The 16,054-nt window shown below is 43.7% G+C and overlaps 1 protein-coding gene across 2 annotated transcripts in view; it reads right to left on the reverse strand.

Annotated features, from left to right (window-relative positions):
* Nucleotides 1–1,822: 1,822 nt before the first annotated feature.
* LOC141139085 (adenylate cyclase type 3-like) overlaps nucleotides 1,823–16,054 on the reverse strand; it is a 38,213-nt gene continuing 23,981 nt past the window's right edge. The window contains exons 11-15 of one of the 2 annotated variants that reach the window (XM_073624890.1): nucleotides 11,087–11,203; nucleotides 8,710–8,969; nucleotides 5,433–5,514; nucleotides 3,921–4,079; nucleotides 1,823–1,898 (exon numbers count right to left, since the gene is read on the reverse strand). In XM_073624890.1, coding sequence (XP_073480991.1) covers nucleotides 1,887–1,898; nucleotides 3,921–4,079; nucleotides 5,433–5,514; nucleotides 8,710–8,969; nucleotides 11,087–11,203 — 630 coding nt within the window. In that variant the 3' untranslated portion in view covers nucleotides 1,823–1,886. Of the gene's footprint in view, nucleotides 1,899–3,652; nucleotides 4,080–5,432; nucleotides 5,515–8,709; nucleotides 8,970–11,086; nucleotides 11,204–16,054 lie in introns of those variants that run through there. The other variant, XM_073624889.1, reaches the window with a different exon arrangement.

Genomic DNA, 16,054 nt, shown 5'->3' on the forward strand with positions numbered 1-16,054 from the left:
CTCCTGCTCTCCAACTTTGTGTGTCGGAAAATCCGATCGAAAATGTCCGATGGAGCCCACACACGGTCGGAATTTCCGACAACACGCTCCGATCGGACATTTTCCATCGGAAAATCCGACCGTGTGTACGGGGCATTATGGTGCTGAAATTTAACCCCGTGCCACACTCGGGAATACCGTCAGGGAGGCTACATGAATGGGATTTTGCTTGTTGGGCGTTTTGGAACTTTTAAGATGAGCGTTTTATGACCGTTTTACGAGCTGAAAATGCTGTGAATGCAGCCTTAGTCTTGCTATAACCTTTGAGCGCTAGCTAGTGGGTGATTTGGATCCAACATTACAGGAAGATTACCCAGGCATTCCCTGAAGTTGCTTCAAAGTTGCCTCTAAGTTGCCTGGCAACGTTGTGCCAACTTTCAGGTTTGCGGCAGTGTGAGCTGAGCCTAATGCCCTGTACACAAGACCGGTTTTCCCGTTGGAATAAACTCTGAAGGTTTTTCCGACAGAGTTCTGACGGAATTCCGCTCAAGCTGTCTTGCATACACACGGTCACATCAAATTCCGACCGTCCAAAATGCGGTGACGTACAACACGTATGACGGGACTAGATAAAGGAAGTGCAATAGACAGTAGCCAATAGCTTCCGTCTTGTACTTGCTTCAGAGCATGCGTCGTTTTTGGTACGTCGGAACAGTATACAGACGAGTGGTTTTCCCGATAGGAATTGGTTCCGTCAGAAAAATTTAGAACGTGTTCTCTTTCTAGGTCCGTCAGAATTTTTGATGTAAAAAGTCTGATGGGGCATACACACGACCGGAATATACGATGAAAAGCTCCCGTCGGACTTTTTCTGTCGGACATTCCGCTCTTGTGTACACGACATTAGGGAATAGTCCCAGAGATGGTCATGTGTTTGAGTAAATTTCCTCTTGAACTTTTGGGCTCTGTAAACAAGCGACTACACAATAGACATGCATAATATCACCTATTTACCTGACTAGAAAGAACAAATAGATTTTCAAATTTGAATTGTGCAGTCCTGGCCATAATATAGAAAAATAGGTTAAAAAAACAACATACACTCACTTTAAGTAGGAATGCTTTTAATATGTGTGTCGGAGAATTAGGGTCCTAATGCTTTTATTACAGGATCCCATCTCATACAATTATGCCCTTGTCCCTGATTTTTTTTTTTTTTTTTTTCCTGTTGCTATGCTGTACATTAGATTTCACGAATACTTAGAGGGCAAACAGTTTAATTTCACATGCATCATTGCCCAGATGTTTGTAATACTCCGCCAACATGGTAAGCGAGTGACTTAATCCCACTCATACTGGAGACTTTTCATCAGGATTAAGTGCAGGTCAAAAAGCAGGCATTGTATGCTGCAGGAGGGGAATCTAGAAGATAATTTATGGTATTTGATAGATCAAAAAAGACTATTTACAGTCAGAAACCGTTGTCACTTGGCATTGCTTTATGAAGCAGAGCTTTGTCTATTTATGAGTTGTATGACGCGAGTATGAAAAGGTTACCGTCAGTGCAAGATAGCATTATACCTAACTGTACCTAAAATGCATAATATTAAGAGGAATTATAATCAAATACTAACTATAACCATAAACACTAATAGGTCTATGCTACATTTATTTTTTTTAAAGTTAATACTTTAAATATTATAAATGCTGTGAATTATATCTTTAACCACTTCAGCCCTGGAAGGATTTACCCCCTTCCTGACCAGAGCACTTTTTGCGATACGGCACTGCTTCGCTTTAACTGACAATTACGCGGTCGTGCGACGTTGCACCCAAACAAAATTGACGTCCTCTTTTCTCCGCAAATAGCGCTTTCTTTTGGTGGTATTTGATCACCTCTGTGGGTTTTATTTTTTGTGCTATAAACAAAAAAAGAGCAACAATTTTGAAAAAAAAAACGCAATATTTTTTACTTTTTGCTATAATAAATATCCCCCAAAAATATATAAAAAAAAAATGTTTTCCTCAGTTTAGGCCGATACGTATTCTTCTACATATTTTTGGTAAAAAAAATCGCAATAAGCGTATATTGATTGGTTTGCGCAAAAGTTTTATGGCATTTTTATTATTATTTTTTTTTTATTAGTAATGGCAGCGATCTGCGATTTTTATTGTCACTGCGACATTATGGCGGACACATCCGACACTTTTGACACTATTTTGGGACCACTGTCATTTATACAGCGATCAGTGCTATAAAAATGCACTGATTACTGTGTAAATGACACTGGCAGGGAAGGGGTTAACCCTAGGGGGCGATCAAGGGGTTAAGTGTGTCCTAGGCAGTGATTCTAACTGTGGGGGGGGTGGACTACTACTCACATGACAGAGATCACTGCTCCCGATGACAGGGAGCAGTAATCTCTGTCATGTCACTAGGCAGAACGGGGAAATGCCTTGTTCACAAAGGCATCTCCCCGTTCTTCCGCTCCGTGACATGATCGCAGGCACCAAGACAGACATCAAGTCCGGTGGACCTGCGGTCACGGAGCACGCGGCGCGCGCGTGCCCACAATGCCGCATCTTAAAGGGGAAGTACCTGCACGCTCTTTTGCCCACCTGTGCCATTCTGCCCACGTATATCGGCGTGCGGCGATCGGGAAGGGGTTAAAATGTATACTGGATGAAGATTTTTCAAAACTTTTATATTTTCTCACATTTTGACCTGAAAATTATAACTGAGGAGGCTGGTCAAGCTCAAACCAGGCCTTTATTAGGTTGGTTTGAGTTTTGATATTTTTAAATATTTTTTGAGAACCTTCTTCCTGCAAACCTTTAAATGAGAAGTACAGCCAAAGCTCATTTGGCTGTACTTCTCCTGTGGATCAAAGGAGTGCAGTTTGTTCTGCATTCCTGTGACCTGTTTTCAGCAGACAGCGGGCTGCAGCCCACTGTCAGCTGATGTCATAGAGCCGGTCCAGGCTCGTGGGAAAGATCATGACCATATGGTCGGGATCTTCCCACATGCCTGGACCGACACCCGGATCAGCCTCTCAGCGAGCTGCTCAGAGCCTGAGCCGGCCGCTCCCGTCCCCTCCACAGCCCAGCGCTCCAGTGAGTGCGCAGGGAGGGGGGGAGGGGCAGAGCAGACAGCGGTGACTGAAATCCACCATCTCTCTGCTCTGAAAACCGAGCAGTGGTGTTTGATCGCTCGGTTCTCAGTCTTAGAGCCAGCAGGGGACAGATTCAGCACTGACCCGATGCTGCATCCACCTAGGTAAGTAGAATTCTTAAATAAATTAAAAAAAAAAAAAAAAAAGTGGATAGAGTAGGAAATAGTTGGACAGATTGGGGTAGAGAAGGCAAAACCTCGTTTCTTCCGCCACGAGGCCCGGGTACCATTCAATTCGGCCTGAAAAGACACTTTGAATGGATCCGGCTGCATAGCTAGCTAGCCCCAGCAGGGATTGCTCCAGTGGAGCTCAGCCCAGCACATCTTTACTCGTGACCAACACCTTAGACACTGGCAAAAAAACTGAGGTCCTCCCAGTAGTGGGAGGGGTTATATAGGGAGTGGACTTCCTGTCTTAGGGTGTACCAGTGTCCATCACCTGAAGGTGGCCTATAACCCACATAGTAACTACTATTGCTCTGTGTCCCGTGATGTACGATAAGAAACATTTCAATGTTGGGAAGTGGTCTTCTTTAAAGTGTTACTGTGTTTCTCTGTATACTACCACCTTGGAATTTTAATTGTTCCTGCCTATGTGGGGGTATTCCCACTAATGAAAGGTGGAAGCCCTCTGAAAGTCTGCATCACATAACTGGAAACTCCAAGCTCAAGGTCTCATTGGAGAATTATAATAATTATAATAGTATCCACAAAGGAAAGAGTACATATGGGTTATATTTTACTTCCTTCATATGCGGCCTTCTCTCACCTCATCCCTTTTCTTGGAGCCCAAGAAGTGTCTGGCCACGTGTTCGGGCAACATGTTAGTGACTAGAGCCTCGTTCCAGCGCCTCATATCGTACACCTTCTCCTTCTGCTCATGGACGTCGATCTTCCACAGGAACAATGTCCTGGCCAACTTCTCAACCTATAGGAGCCAAGTACAACTTTAAAATTCAAGTGAACCTGAATTCAAAAAGTGAAGATTTTCTATATTATAGGGAACATCCAGAAATTGTAATTGTGCCTAAGTAATACCCTGAAAACCTACCTTTTGTCTTTTATTCCTCCTAAAAAAAATAGCAAGGCACTTCCTGTGCCTAGGCACCCCTATTCTGGAGCCTTGTAGGTGTATATCTGCAGTATGAGATCACCTAAAGCAGTGGTCTCCAAACTGTGGCCCTTTGCTTGCCTTTTTTCATCCCTTTTGACACTCTTCCCCTCTCTGACATCAACAATGGGGTATTATTCTTCACCAATGTTAGAGTATAAATTCTTCCTTTGACACCAAAGATGGGGCACTATTCCTTCTACTGACACCCACAATGGGGCACTAGTCCTCCCACTAACACAAATAATGGGGCAATAATCCTCCCACTGACACCAACAGTGGGGCACTAGTCCTCCCACTGGCATAAACAGTGGGTCACTATTCCTCCCACTGACTCCAACAATGAGGCACTATCCCCCCCACTGACACCAATTATGGGGGCACTATTCCTCCCACTAATACCAATGATTGGGAACTATTCCTCCCACTGATACCAATGATTGGGAACTATTCCTCCCACTGTTACCAATGATGGGGTACTAATCCTCCCACTGATACCAATGATTGGGAATTATTTCTGCCACTAATACCAATAATTTGGAACTATTTCTCCTCCACCTAATCACAGGGGTGCTATGTAATTTTTTTACTCCCACTGACCACCAAATCGGAGGCATTATATATTCCCAATGTCCAAAGTCTGGCCCCCCTAAAGTCTGAAAAACAGTAAACTGGCCCTTTGTTTAGAAAGTTTGGATACCCCCGAACTAAGGTATCTGACTGGTAGCCTCACCAGATTGGGAGTAAGATTTGGTGGTGTCACTTCTGTGCTGATCACTGTTCTCCGTGCTGGAGAGAAAGCTGTATGCGAAGGCCTGTAGTGAAAATATCTCCCTGCTTCTGCTTTATTCATTCTGTGGGTATCATTACCCCACCAATAATCAGGAAGGTATCTTTGACAAGAGTAAGCAAAGCCTTGCCTCTTCCAAGATGGCTGCCCTCATAGAGACACACAGTGCAGAACAAGACATGGTAAATCAGTAAAGGAGAAAAGATCAGCGTTAGGGAGCCTGCAAGCAATACTGATCACTAGTCTTTTGCTCTCCACTTGCTTTGTTGGGACAAAGCTTCCACAGTACAAGTTCTCTTTATGCATGCAGCCTGTAAGTTGGAACCATAACTGGGCTTCCATGGTAAATGTTGGAGGTCACCAGACAAAAATGCACTTACGTGGCGGGCAAAGTAGTAGAAGCTAAACATCATGATGAAAATCATTGCTGTCATGGAATATTTGGAAGGAACGAGGTTCGCTCTGTGCAAAGAGACCAAAAACAATTTCAATATAAAAATTCCATAAATGACATTGTTCGGTAAGCAGAGGACCTTAACAGAAATTAACCTTGCTAGATAGACCCAAGCAAAACATTGTGGTGCAGGCAAGTCATTGCTGTGGCTATGATATTATCCCTAATCTGGACCCTACCAATAAAGCTAGCACTTAAACCCTTACTCCTTAATCTAACATTAAACATCAACTCAACCCTTAAATCTAACATTTAACCTCAACCTTATCCCTTCCTTTGACGCTTATCCTCAACTTAACCCCTTCAACTAAGACTTAACCTCAACCAACCCTTCATCTAACATTTACCTCAATCTAAGTCCTTCATCTAACACTAAATTTCAACATAGCTGCTGCATCTATTTATAAAAAAAAATGTTGGATGAATGTCACAAGCATTCGCTCAGCTGTAATTAATTTTTGTCTATTAGGTTTCTTTTCTATGGTGGTCAGCTCCATCTAGTGGTCATAATGTGCTATTTTCCTGATTGAGGAATTTCAGGAAAATACTGCATTATGGCTACTAGATGAAACTAACAATCATAGGAAATAAAACTATTAGACAAAATAAGAGGAAAACGTGTTATGGCTTTGTGACATTTATCGAACCAAATTTTTATAAATAGACCCCTTAATCTCAACTTCATACAGCACTTAACCTCGACATAATCCCTTCATCTCACACTTAGCTCAACCTAACCCCTTCAGCCAATGGTTATCTCAGCATTACTCCTTCATCTAACCTTTAAACTCAACCCTTCATCTAGCTAAACTAAGCCTTTCATCTAACACTTATACGAAATGTCAGCTTTTTCTCCTCAGCAAACCCTAAACCAAACCTGACCCCTTCATCAAATCCTATAATCTCAATATCACCACTCCAGCTAACCCTACACCCCAGCCTAACCCTTCCATCTGTCCCTAAATCTCAACCTAACCCCTTCCTCTGACACATCACCCTTAACGACCCTCTGATCTAATCTTAAACCTCAACCTATTCTCTTCATCAAACCTCAATCTAACCCTAAAACCTAGCCTTAAATCTTAATCTCACCCCTTCTTCTAACCCTAAACCCCAACCAAACCAATTCATCTATTCCTAAACCTCAACCTAACCCAATCCACTAACACATCACCTTTAACCTAACCCTCTAATCTAAGGTTAGACCTCAACTTTTTCTCTTCATCAAACCCTAAACCTCAATCTAACCCCAAAACCTAACCTTAAATCTCATTCTCACCCCTTCGTCTAACCCTAAACTCCAGCCAAACCCCTTCATCTATTCCTAAACCTCACCCTAACCTAATCATCTTTAACACATCACCCTTAACCTAACCCTTTGATCTATTACTAAACATAGACCTATTGTCTTTATCAAACCCCAAACTTCAATCTAACCCCAAAACCTAACCCTAAATCTCAATCTCATTCCTTCATCTCTTGCTAACCTCCAACCCCCTGCATCCTATACATTTTTGTACCCTATGTTCTGATAATTCCTACCAACATTTCCTTTTCCTTACTTAAAAAAAATAAGTTATTGTACCCATAAGTGATTGTACCTATAACTTCCATACTTAATACATACATATCAATGGTATACTCCTCAGCTCCTGCTTAGACATTCATTTTGTACTCTCAGCATACCACCTGAGGCACAATGCTTTAGTCAAAAAGAATATATTGACATACGGTATCTTGATACTTGTGCTTTTGTTCACATTACAAAATGATGATGCTGTTCGACTAGTTCAGTCTAGTTCAGAATATTGTGAAGTTCTGTAATATTGTTTAATGTCCTACACTATACATGACACTGAGTGTTTTATAAATAAAGACTTTACAAAAAACCCTAGTCTAACCCTTTCAAAACTTCCAAGTAGATACCAAACACAAAATCTCCTGCGCTTGAAAGTGGGCCCAAGGAACACAGTTGGTTAAATTTGCATCCTTGCCTTTCACCTAACACTAAGCCTTACCCTTTCATCTAACCCTAAGCCTCAACCTATCACCTTCATTTAACACTTTACCTCAAACTAACCCCTAATCTAATACTAAATCTCAACCTATGCTCTTCATCAAACCCTAACTCTCAAACCCAGAATCTAACCCTAAATCTTAATCTCACCCCTCCATCTAACCATAAACAGCAAACTAAACCTTTTATCTAAACTACAGCCTAACCTTTTTATCTAAACCTCAACCTAGCCCTTTTATGTAACATTTTACCTTACCTTAACCCCTCCATCAAAACTTAAATTTCAATCTCACCCCTTCATCTCCAAACTGCGGCCCTCCAGCTGTTGTGGAACTACACATCCCATGAGGCATTGTAAAACTCTGACATTCAAAGACATGACAAGGCATGATGGGAATTGTAGTTCCTGAACAACTGGAGGGCCACCGTTTGGAGACCCTAACGTCTAACACTTTACCTTAACCAAACTCCTTCATCAAAACCTCAATCTCACGTTCGCCCCTTTATCTACCCCTAAACCTCAACCTTACCCTTTCATCTAACCCTAAACGTCAACCTAACCTTTTTATCTAAACTTTAACCTAACTCTTTTTTCTAACACAACTTTACTTTAACATAAACACTTCATCCAAACCTCAATCCCACCTTAAAACTCAACCTAAATCTTCCATATAACCCTAAACCTCAGCCTAACCCTTTCACCTATCCCTAACCTTCAACCTATCCCTTTTATCCAACACTTTAACTTAACCCCTTCATCAAAACCTCACAGTCAACCCTTTATCTAACCCCAGACCTCAACCCAACCCTTTAATCAAATCCCAACTCTCAATCTCATCCCTTTATCTAACCCTAAACCTCAACCTAACCTCTTCATCTATTCCTAAACCTCAACCTAACCCCTTCATCCAACACTTCAACCTAATTCTAGACTATTGTTTTTTTTTATCAAACTCTAAACCTCAAACTAACCCTTAAATCTAGCCCTAAAGTTCAATGTCAGCTTCAACCCCTTCTCCAATGACAATATCACAACAAAAAAATGATAGTGTCACGTAGATAATAATTATTTCACATTGATATTATAGTTCAAAAAATGATCTAACTATGATGGGAAAATTTGGCAAATCGAAGTCTACAATAAAATGCCAATCGCCCCTTTAATTGAAATAGGAGAGACTCTTACACATAGCCGTTGAAACGTTTTCTGTCGTAGTCATCGAAAATCGGCCTCCAGGCGTAAATGTTTACCACTCCCACAGCGACGCTGATCATCAGCATGAGGGTCAGCTTGACCATGTGGCTGACTTGTACCAACATGATGGTGGCGATGAGGGCCAGGACTGCGATGTAGCTGTAGTATTTGGGGTTCTCCACACAGCCCCAGGCCTCCCCAGACTGTAAGGTGACGTTGTAGGACGTGGAGTAGTATTGAAGGCAGCTGAGCTGTGGGACGAACAAGGAACCGTCACATGTGTGAAATGTGGTCAACTCTAGCAATCAATAGGAGATTATCTGTCACTGGTTACTCTGTATTAAACTGGTGAAAACAGAAATTGGACTAGACGTTAAGATCTCTCATTCACAGCACAGAACATGAAAGCCACTTTTTCATAGGGATATAAGAATACCTATTATGGGACATATATAAGAAGACCATTACCGGCTTTCTAAAAAAATGCTAGCTGCTTGGCAACTTTAACAACTAAACAAGGTTAAGCATTTGGTTATGCAAATAGTGACCAGCTCCCATGGTCTCTGGCTACCCATTCCCACCTTCTGCTTATTTGATTGGAGAATACCCACTAAGGCTGTCCAGCACAGTAGTGTTAGGACAAGGTCATTGAGCACCCAAGACAAAAAGGACAAGGTGCACCCCCTCCATAATCATGGATTGCAAGTCCTGCCCATTTGCACATCCCTCCAGGTGAAGAGCCCAAGGCGGGTATCTCTCCTGCCTACCCCTCGGCCTGACCCTGCATCACAGCAATGGGCTACTAATAAGGTGGCATGGGGTCGTCTGGGAATGGTGACCACAGGAGTAGTAAAGTGGGATGGGGTCAGCTGGTACTGTTGACCACAGGAGTAATAAGGTGGGATGAAGTTGGTTGGGACTGGTGACCACAGGAGTAATAACGTAGGCTGGGACTGTTGACCACAGGAGTAATAAGAAGGAATGGGATTGGCTGGGACTGGTGACCACAGGAGTAATAAGATGGGATGGGTCGGCTGGGACTGGTGACCACAGGAGTAATAAAGTGGGATGGGGTCAAATGGTACTGTTGACCACAGAAGTAATAAGGTGGGATGAAGTCGGTTGGGACTGGTGACCACAGGAGTAATAACGTAGGCTGGGATTGGCTGGGACTGTTGACCACAGGAGTAATAAGAAGGAATGGGATTGGCTGGAACTGGTGACCACAGGAGTAATAAGATGGGATGGGTCGGCTGGGACTGGTGACCACAGGAGTAATAAGGTGGGATGGGGTCGGCTGGGACTGGTGACCACAGAAGTAATAAGGTAGGATGGGGTCGGCTGGGACTGGTGACCACAGGAGTAATAAGGTGGGATGGGGTTGGTTGAGACTGGTGACCACAAGTGTAATAAGTTGGATGGGGACTGCTGAGACCAGTGACCACAGAAGCTTGTTGCTATTTGCACATCAGACCACCCTGATCTTATTGGCTTCCTGGGAGTTCTACAGGAGAGCAGGGATGACTTGCAGGGTAAAGGAACATGTTCACACATACTTAGCATGCACTCCCCTCTGTTTTCCTGATATCCATTCCTCTCCCTGCAAAATCGCAATTTAACTGACCCAGTAACCTTTACTGGGTCAGAGCTTATAAAGGATAAAAGTAGCCAAGCCCACTGATTGGCCAGTCAAGCACCCAATGCTGCTTCGTGAGGAGGCAGGGGACACATTCACATGGAACTCCATGCCGACAAGGGACAGAGTAGAAGCTAGGTCTGTCCTCCATACCCCTCCAAGGTAAACTTGTCACTTTGCTCTATTTTCCTTAACCATTAGAACCTGTACTATAGCTTCCAGCAATGAAAAGTGCTCTATGAATGGAGGAGGTGGCAGATGAATGAAAGGTCTGCCTCCTTCATTCACAGAGAGATTTTTATTTCTGGAAGCTATAGTACAGCTTCCATGAATGGAGGATAGGCAGATGAATGACAGGTCCACTCTCCATTCATAGAGTGATTTTTATTGATGAAAGCTATAGTACAGTATGAACGGAGGACGGGTAGATGAATGAATGGTCTGCCTCCTCCATTCATAGAATGCTTTTCTTTTTCGGAAGCTACAATACTTTGCAGTTACTGAAATGAATCTTATTCTCTGCCATGTGCACCAAGGTTTGACTGCGGTAAACCTAATATAGTGAGTGCTCTTAACATTATAAATATTTGAGTTCTTTGTTTAACTCTTTTATTTGTAAAGATATCAAAAAATCGAATAAATGTTCTGGTATGTAACAGAAAACAGAATGAAAAAAACTAGGCCACCAGCAAAATGGTTGCTTATTCGACAGACAAGTCCCAGCTTTCTTACCATGTCCACAATGTCCGCCATGGTGAGGATAAATATGGCTGACATGGCCCAAGTGTTTCTCGCCCACCTGGTCCTGTCAATCCAAGTAGAAAAGGCCACTAGCTTTTTTGGGAAGACCTAAAGAAAGAGAAGAGAGAGAGAGGTCATTCTCCAAAGCACGAATGTTACAATATATAGTAAGTACGTGGCGGCAGATAGACTTCTCTTGATTACATAGGTGGGTTCTGCTTCATGCTTTAGTAGTGCTGCACAGTGACTATGTTCTGCAGCTTCTTTGGCTTAATGCAATTTTACCAGTCAGGACTGACTAGCTATGTACAATAGGTTCTCTCTAGGACTGAGATTTTGTCTCAAAAGGTGTTGATTAGGTAGTGCACTAGAAATATTGTATAGCACGTATGTAAAAACATAAAAGCGCATTAAAAATACAATGCGAGTGACAGTCTTATCTACATCTCAGAATTTGTTTTTGTGAGAGTCCCTGAGTCTGCACACCTGCTGTGCCCATTATGCGGGGTTCCCACCATCCCTGTGCTGAGTTCCCAGGTCTGTACACCTGCTGTGTCCATTATGAGGGGTTCTCACTATCCTTGTGTTGAATTCCTGGGTCTGTATACCTACTGTGCCCATTTTGAGGGATTCCCATCATCCCTAAGCTGAGTTTATGGGTCTGTACACCTGCTGTGCCCATTATGAGGGGTTCTCACCATTCCTAAGCTGAGTTCCCAGGTCTGTACACCTGCTGTGCCCATTATGAGGGGTCCCCACCATCCCTGTGCTGAGTTCCTGGGTCTGTACACTTGCTGTGCCCATTATGAGGGGTTCCCACCATCCCTGTACTGACTTCTGGGGTCTGTACACCTGCTGTGCCCATTATGAGGGGTTCCCGCCATCCCTGTACTGACTTCTGGGGTCTGTACACCTGCTGTGCCCATTATGAGGGGTTCCCACCATCCCTAAGTTGAGTTCCTGGGGCTGTACGCTTGCTGTGCCCATTATAAGGGGTTTCCACCATCCCTGTGCTGAGTTCCTGGGTCTGTACACCTGCTGTGCCCATTATGAGGGGTTCCCACCATCCCTTCATTGAGTTATCAGGTCTGTACACCTGCTGTGCCCATGATGAGGGGTTCCCACCATCCCTGTGCTGAGTTCCTAGGTCTTTACAACTGCTGTGTCCATTATGAGGGGTTCCCACCATCCCTGTGCTGAGTTCCTAGATCTTTACAACTGCTGTGTCCATTATGAGAGGTTCCCACCATCCCTTCATTGAGTTATCAGGTCTGTACACCTGCTGTGTCCATTATGAGGGGTTCCCACCATCCCTTCATTGAGTTATCAGGTCTGTACACCTGCTGTGCCCATGATGAGGGGTTCCCACCATCCCTGTGTTGAGTTCCTGGGTCTTTACAACTGCTGTGTCCATTATGAGGGGTTCCCACTATCCCTGTGCTGAGTTCTTGGGTCTGCACACCTCTCTGTGTTTCTCTATGCAATGTAGGCATATCATAACTGGTGGAAGGGCCAGCAGGGTGCTGTATATAGCTTCCTGAAAACATCACAGCACACTGCCTCAGTACTCCTCTCATGAGTCCTTCTGATACAAGCAGTAGGAGGAGTTATGCAAATATCAAATTGCCATGATGGGTGGATGTCATTTGCATGCAGACCACCCTTGGTCACGTCCACATGTAATGCTGAGCCTCCATGATTGAAAGAATTGAAATCCAATGACTGAAGGAGGCAGGCCAGGGACAGTCAGGTTGGAGAGGAGGAAATGAGGCAGTGTCTATCTGACTCGCTGCAGCTTCCAATGCACATTGTGAGAAGCTCGCAGTGTGCAGTGAAATCAGAGTAAGCCCTTTCAGTCCAGGAGAGAAACCGGTGCAACTGTGCAAGACTGAAGGGAAGTCCGAAGGTCAGATTTAATTATCACAGTTGCTCTCCCACCAGCTGTAAAAGAGGAAAACATATCTTTACAGAATCAGTCATTTGTTCTTTATGCAAAATATGTTTGCTGTGCAAATTTTAATTTCCTCATTTTCCAATGAGATAACAAGCCCAGGTGTACTGTATGCGCAGTGACAGGAGATTAAAGAGTAAATAAAAAATATGGATTTGATCGTGTTTATCACACAAAAGCCCGGCGTTATTATAACAAGATCATGATTCCGATAAAGCCGTTCTACACTCAGAAAAACATGGCGGATGCTAGAAACTGCTGGTTGCCTGGCTGTCACGCAGATCTGCTGGCTTCAATACTCCCAAGTCACTACCTGGATCACATTTTCTCTTACTTTTCTGATCTGCATCTAATCCAGGTCAGTAACTCAGAAATGATGGATGCCAGTGCGGTCAGGACACAACATTTTCCCGGGATGGGTCAATAGATTTAGGAGGGCTACTACACTACCTATCTCTTCCTGGAGAACATGCTGCTATAGTTTCCGTCCAGTGCCAAGCATGGCCTATCTATAAGGTTGAGCTTAGGCGTGTTTGGATCCTAGGACGCTTATATTTTTATTTTTTGGGTAATTTTTGATGAAAATTTGTTGGTAAATTTTTGCCTAAATGGAAAAGGGGGTTGTTTGGCACAAGAACAGGTCAAGGATAGTTGAAAGGAGACTAGGTCTCCTTCAGGAGTCATTTAAAGCCCATTGTACCCTTTATAAACAGCTGATGCAGCCATAAGCTTGGTATTAATTCTTACAGCCGGCGAAGGGCTTTTAGATATAAGTGGTCTGGGGGGCTCAAGCGCAGCCTAATCACTTTTATGGGTCTCTCCCCTAGCTTGTGGTGCCAGTGGTGGTTTCTGAGCTCTCCCATTCCTCTGAGAAGACTGGGACCACAGTAAATGACATGACCTTGTAACTGATTTTTTTCCAGAAGGTAAAGGCTTTTCAGATATAAGTGATCCAGGTGGCTCTAGACACACCTGATCACTTTTATTGGTATCTGAAGGTGTGCCCCCAACCTCCCACCAGCTGGAACATAAAAATGTGACGTAGTGATCACTTTTATGGGTCTCTGAAATTGTGCCCCCAGCCAGCGATGCCAGCGATGGTTCCTGAGCTCTCTCATTCCTCTGTGGAGACCGGGACCTCAGTAAATGCTAAAAGCCTGCTATTAATTTTTTCAGCTGGCAAAGACCTTTCAGATAAAAGTGATCCAGGTGGCTTTAGAGCCACCTGATCACTTTTATGGGTCTCTGAAGGTGTGCCCCCAACCTCCCCCCCAGCCAGACCTCTCCCATTCCTCTGAGAAGACCGGGACCACAGTAAATTCTGTGAGCTTGTAATAGATTTTTTCAGCAGGCAAAGGCCTTTGAAATAAAAGTGATCCAGGTGGTTCTAGAGCCCCTGATCACTTTTTTTTTTCCATTTCAATAGTTTTTATTGAAGAGTTTCACAAATAACAGAGATCAAAGTACATAAGAACAGTTGTAGACTTTTTCATATATTGAGATCCGACAATGAGCAAGTTAATTGTTTAGATACATATGACATAGCAAGGTGTGAACAATTATGAACATTCTAAACAGTGTTCACAATACGGATAGCCAGGTATAAGATTAGGGGTATAGTCTGGTACCCCCGGACACCCCATCTGGATTTAAACTGTGTCGGGGTGGAACCCCTGATCACTTTTATGTGTATCTAAAGGTGTGCCCCCAACCTCCCACCAGCTGGCACATAAAAGTAATCCAGTGATCACTTTTATGGGTCTCTGGAGGTGTTCCCCCAACCTCTCACCAGCTGGCAGTGCCAGCGGTGGTTCCTGAGAAGACCAGGACTACGGTAAATGCCATAGGCTAGCTATTTGTTTTTTCAGCTGGCAAGGGCCTTTTAGAGTAAAGTGATCCAGGTTGCTCTAGAGCAGTGGTTCTCAACTCCTGTCCTCAGGACCCACTAACAGGCCAGGTTTGCAAGATAACTGAAATACATCACACGTGATATCATTTGCTGCTCAGAGATTGCAGTATTCTAGTCTGCATCTCCCCAAGGTAATAACAGGAGTTGAGAACCACTGCTCTAGAGACACCTGATCACTTTTATGGGTCTCTGAAGGTGTGCCCCCAACCTTCCCCCCAGTCGGCAGTGCCAGCGGTGGAGAAGAGAAGACCGGGACCAGGGTAAATGCCGTGAGCTTGTAATTGATTTTTTTTCAGCTGGCAAAGGCCTTTCAGATAAAAGTGATCCATATGGCTCTAGAGCCATGTGATCCCTTTCATGGATCTTCGAAGGTGTGCCCCCAGCTGGCAGTGCCAGTAGTGGTTCCTGGACTCCCCTGTTCCTTCGGGGAGCCCAGGATTGTGGTAAACGGCTCCCACAGGAAGTGCTCCTCTGGTGACTAATGATGAACCTGGAAGTGGATGGCAGGGGAGACAACAGGACTCTAATGTCTCCATAAAGACTCACCTACCCTAAGCTATCACATTGGGAGCTTGTTAGCCTGCCCCCCCTCAAACTATATAAAATAAATATTTGAAAGCACTTTCGTCACCCCCATACACACTCCCATTCATACATATAGCATAAGGCACGCATGTGTATGGAATAATAAATTGCGCCACACATGTGAGGTATTGCTGTGAAGCAAAGATCAGCGTGAGAGCAAAAATTCACTGTTAATTCTAAACTGATAACCTGTTAAATCAATAGATACAGCAAAGTAAGAGCAATAGTTCTAGCACCAGACCTCATGTGTTACTCTAAACTGGCAACTTGTAAAGGCTTTTAAAGTGTTGCCTATGGTGACAGAGGAAAATAATCACACTCAAGGACTGGGAGGCTGCAACATATTACATTTTTGATTTTGAGTTAGGATACACTTTGTGTTGTAGCAATGACCTGTATCATATCTGCAGTCTCTGACTATCTCCTGTACCATGTCTGCAGTCTCTGACCATCTCCTGTATCATGTCTGCAGTCTCTGACCATCTCCTGTACCATGTCTGTAGTTTCTGATCAT

This window comes from Aquarana catesbeiana, linkage group LG04, assembly GCF_042186555.1.
Source record: "Aquarana catesbeiana isolate 2022-GZ linkage group LG04, ASM4218655v1, whole genome shotgun sequence".
NCBI classification, from domain to species: Eukaryota; Metazoa; Chordata; class Amphibia; order Anura; family Ranidae; genus Aquarana; species Aquarana catesbeiana.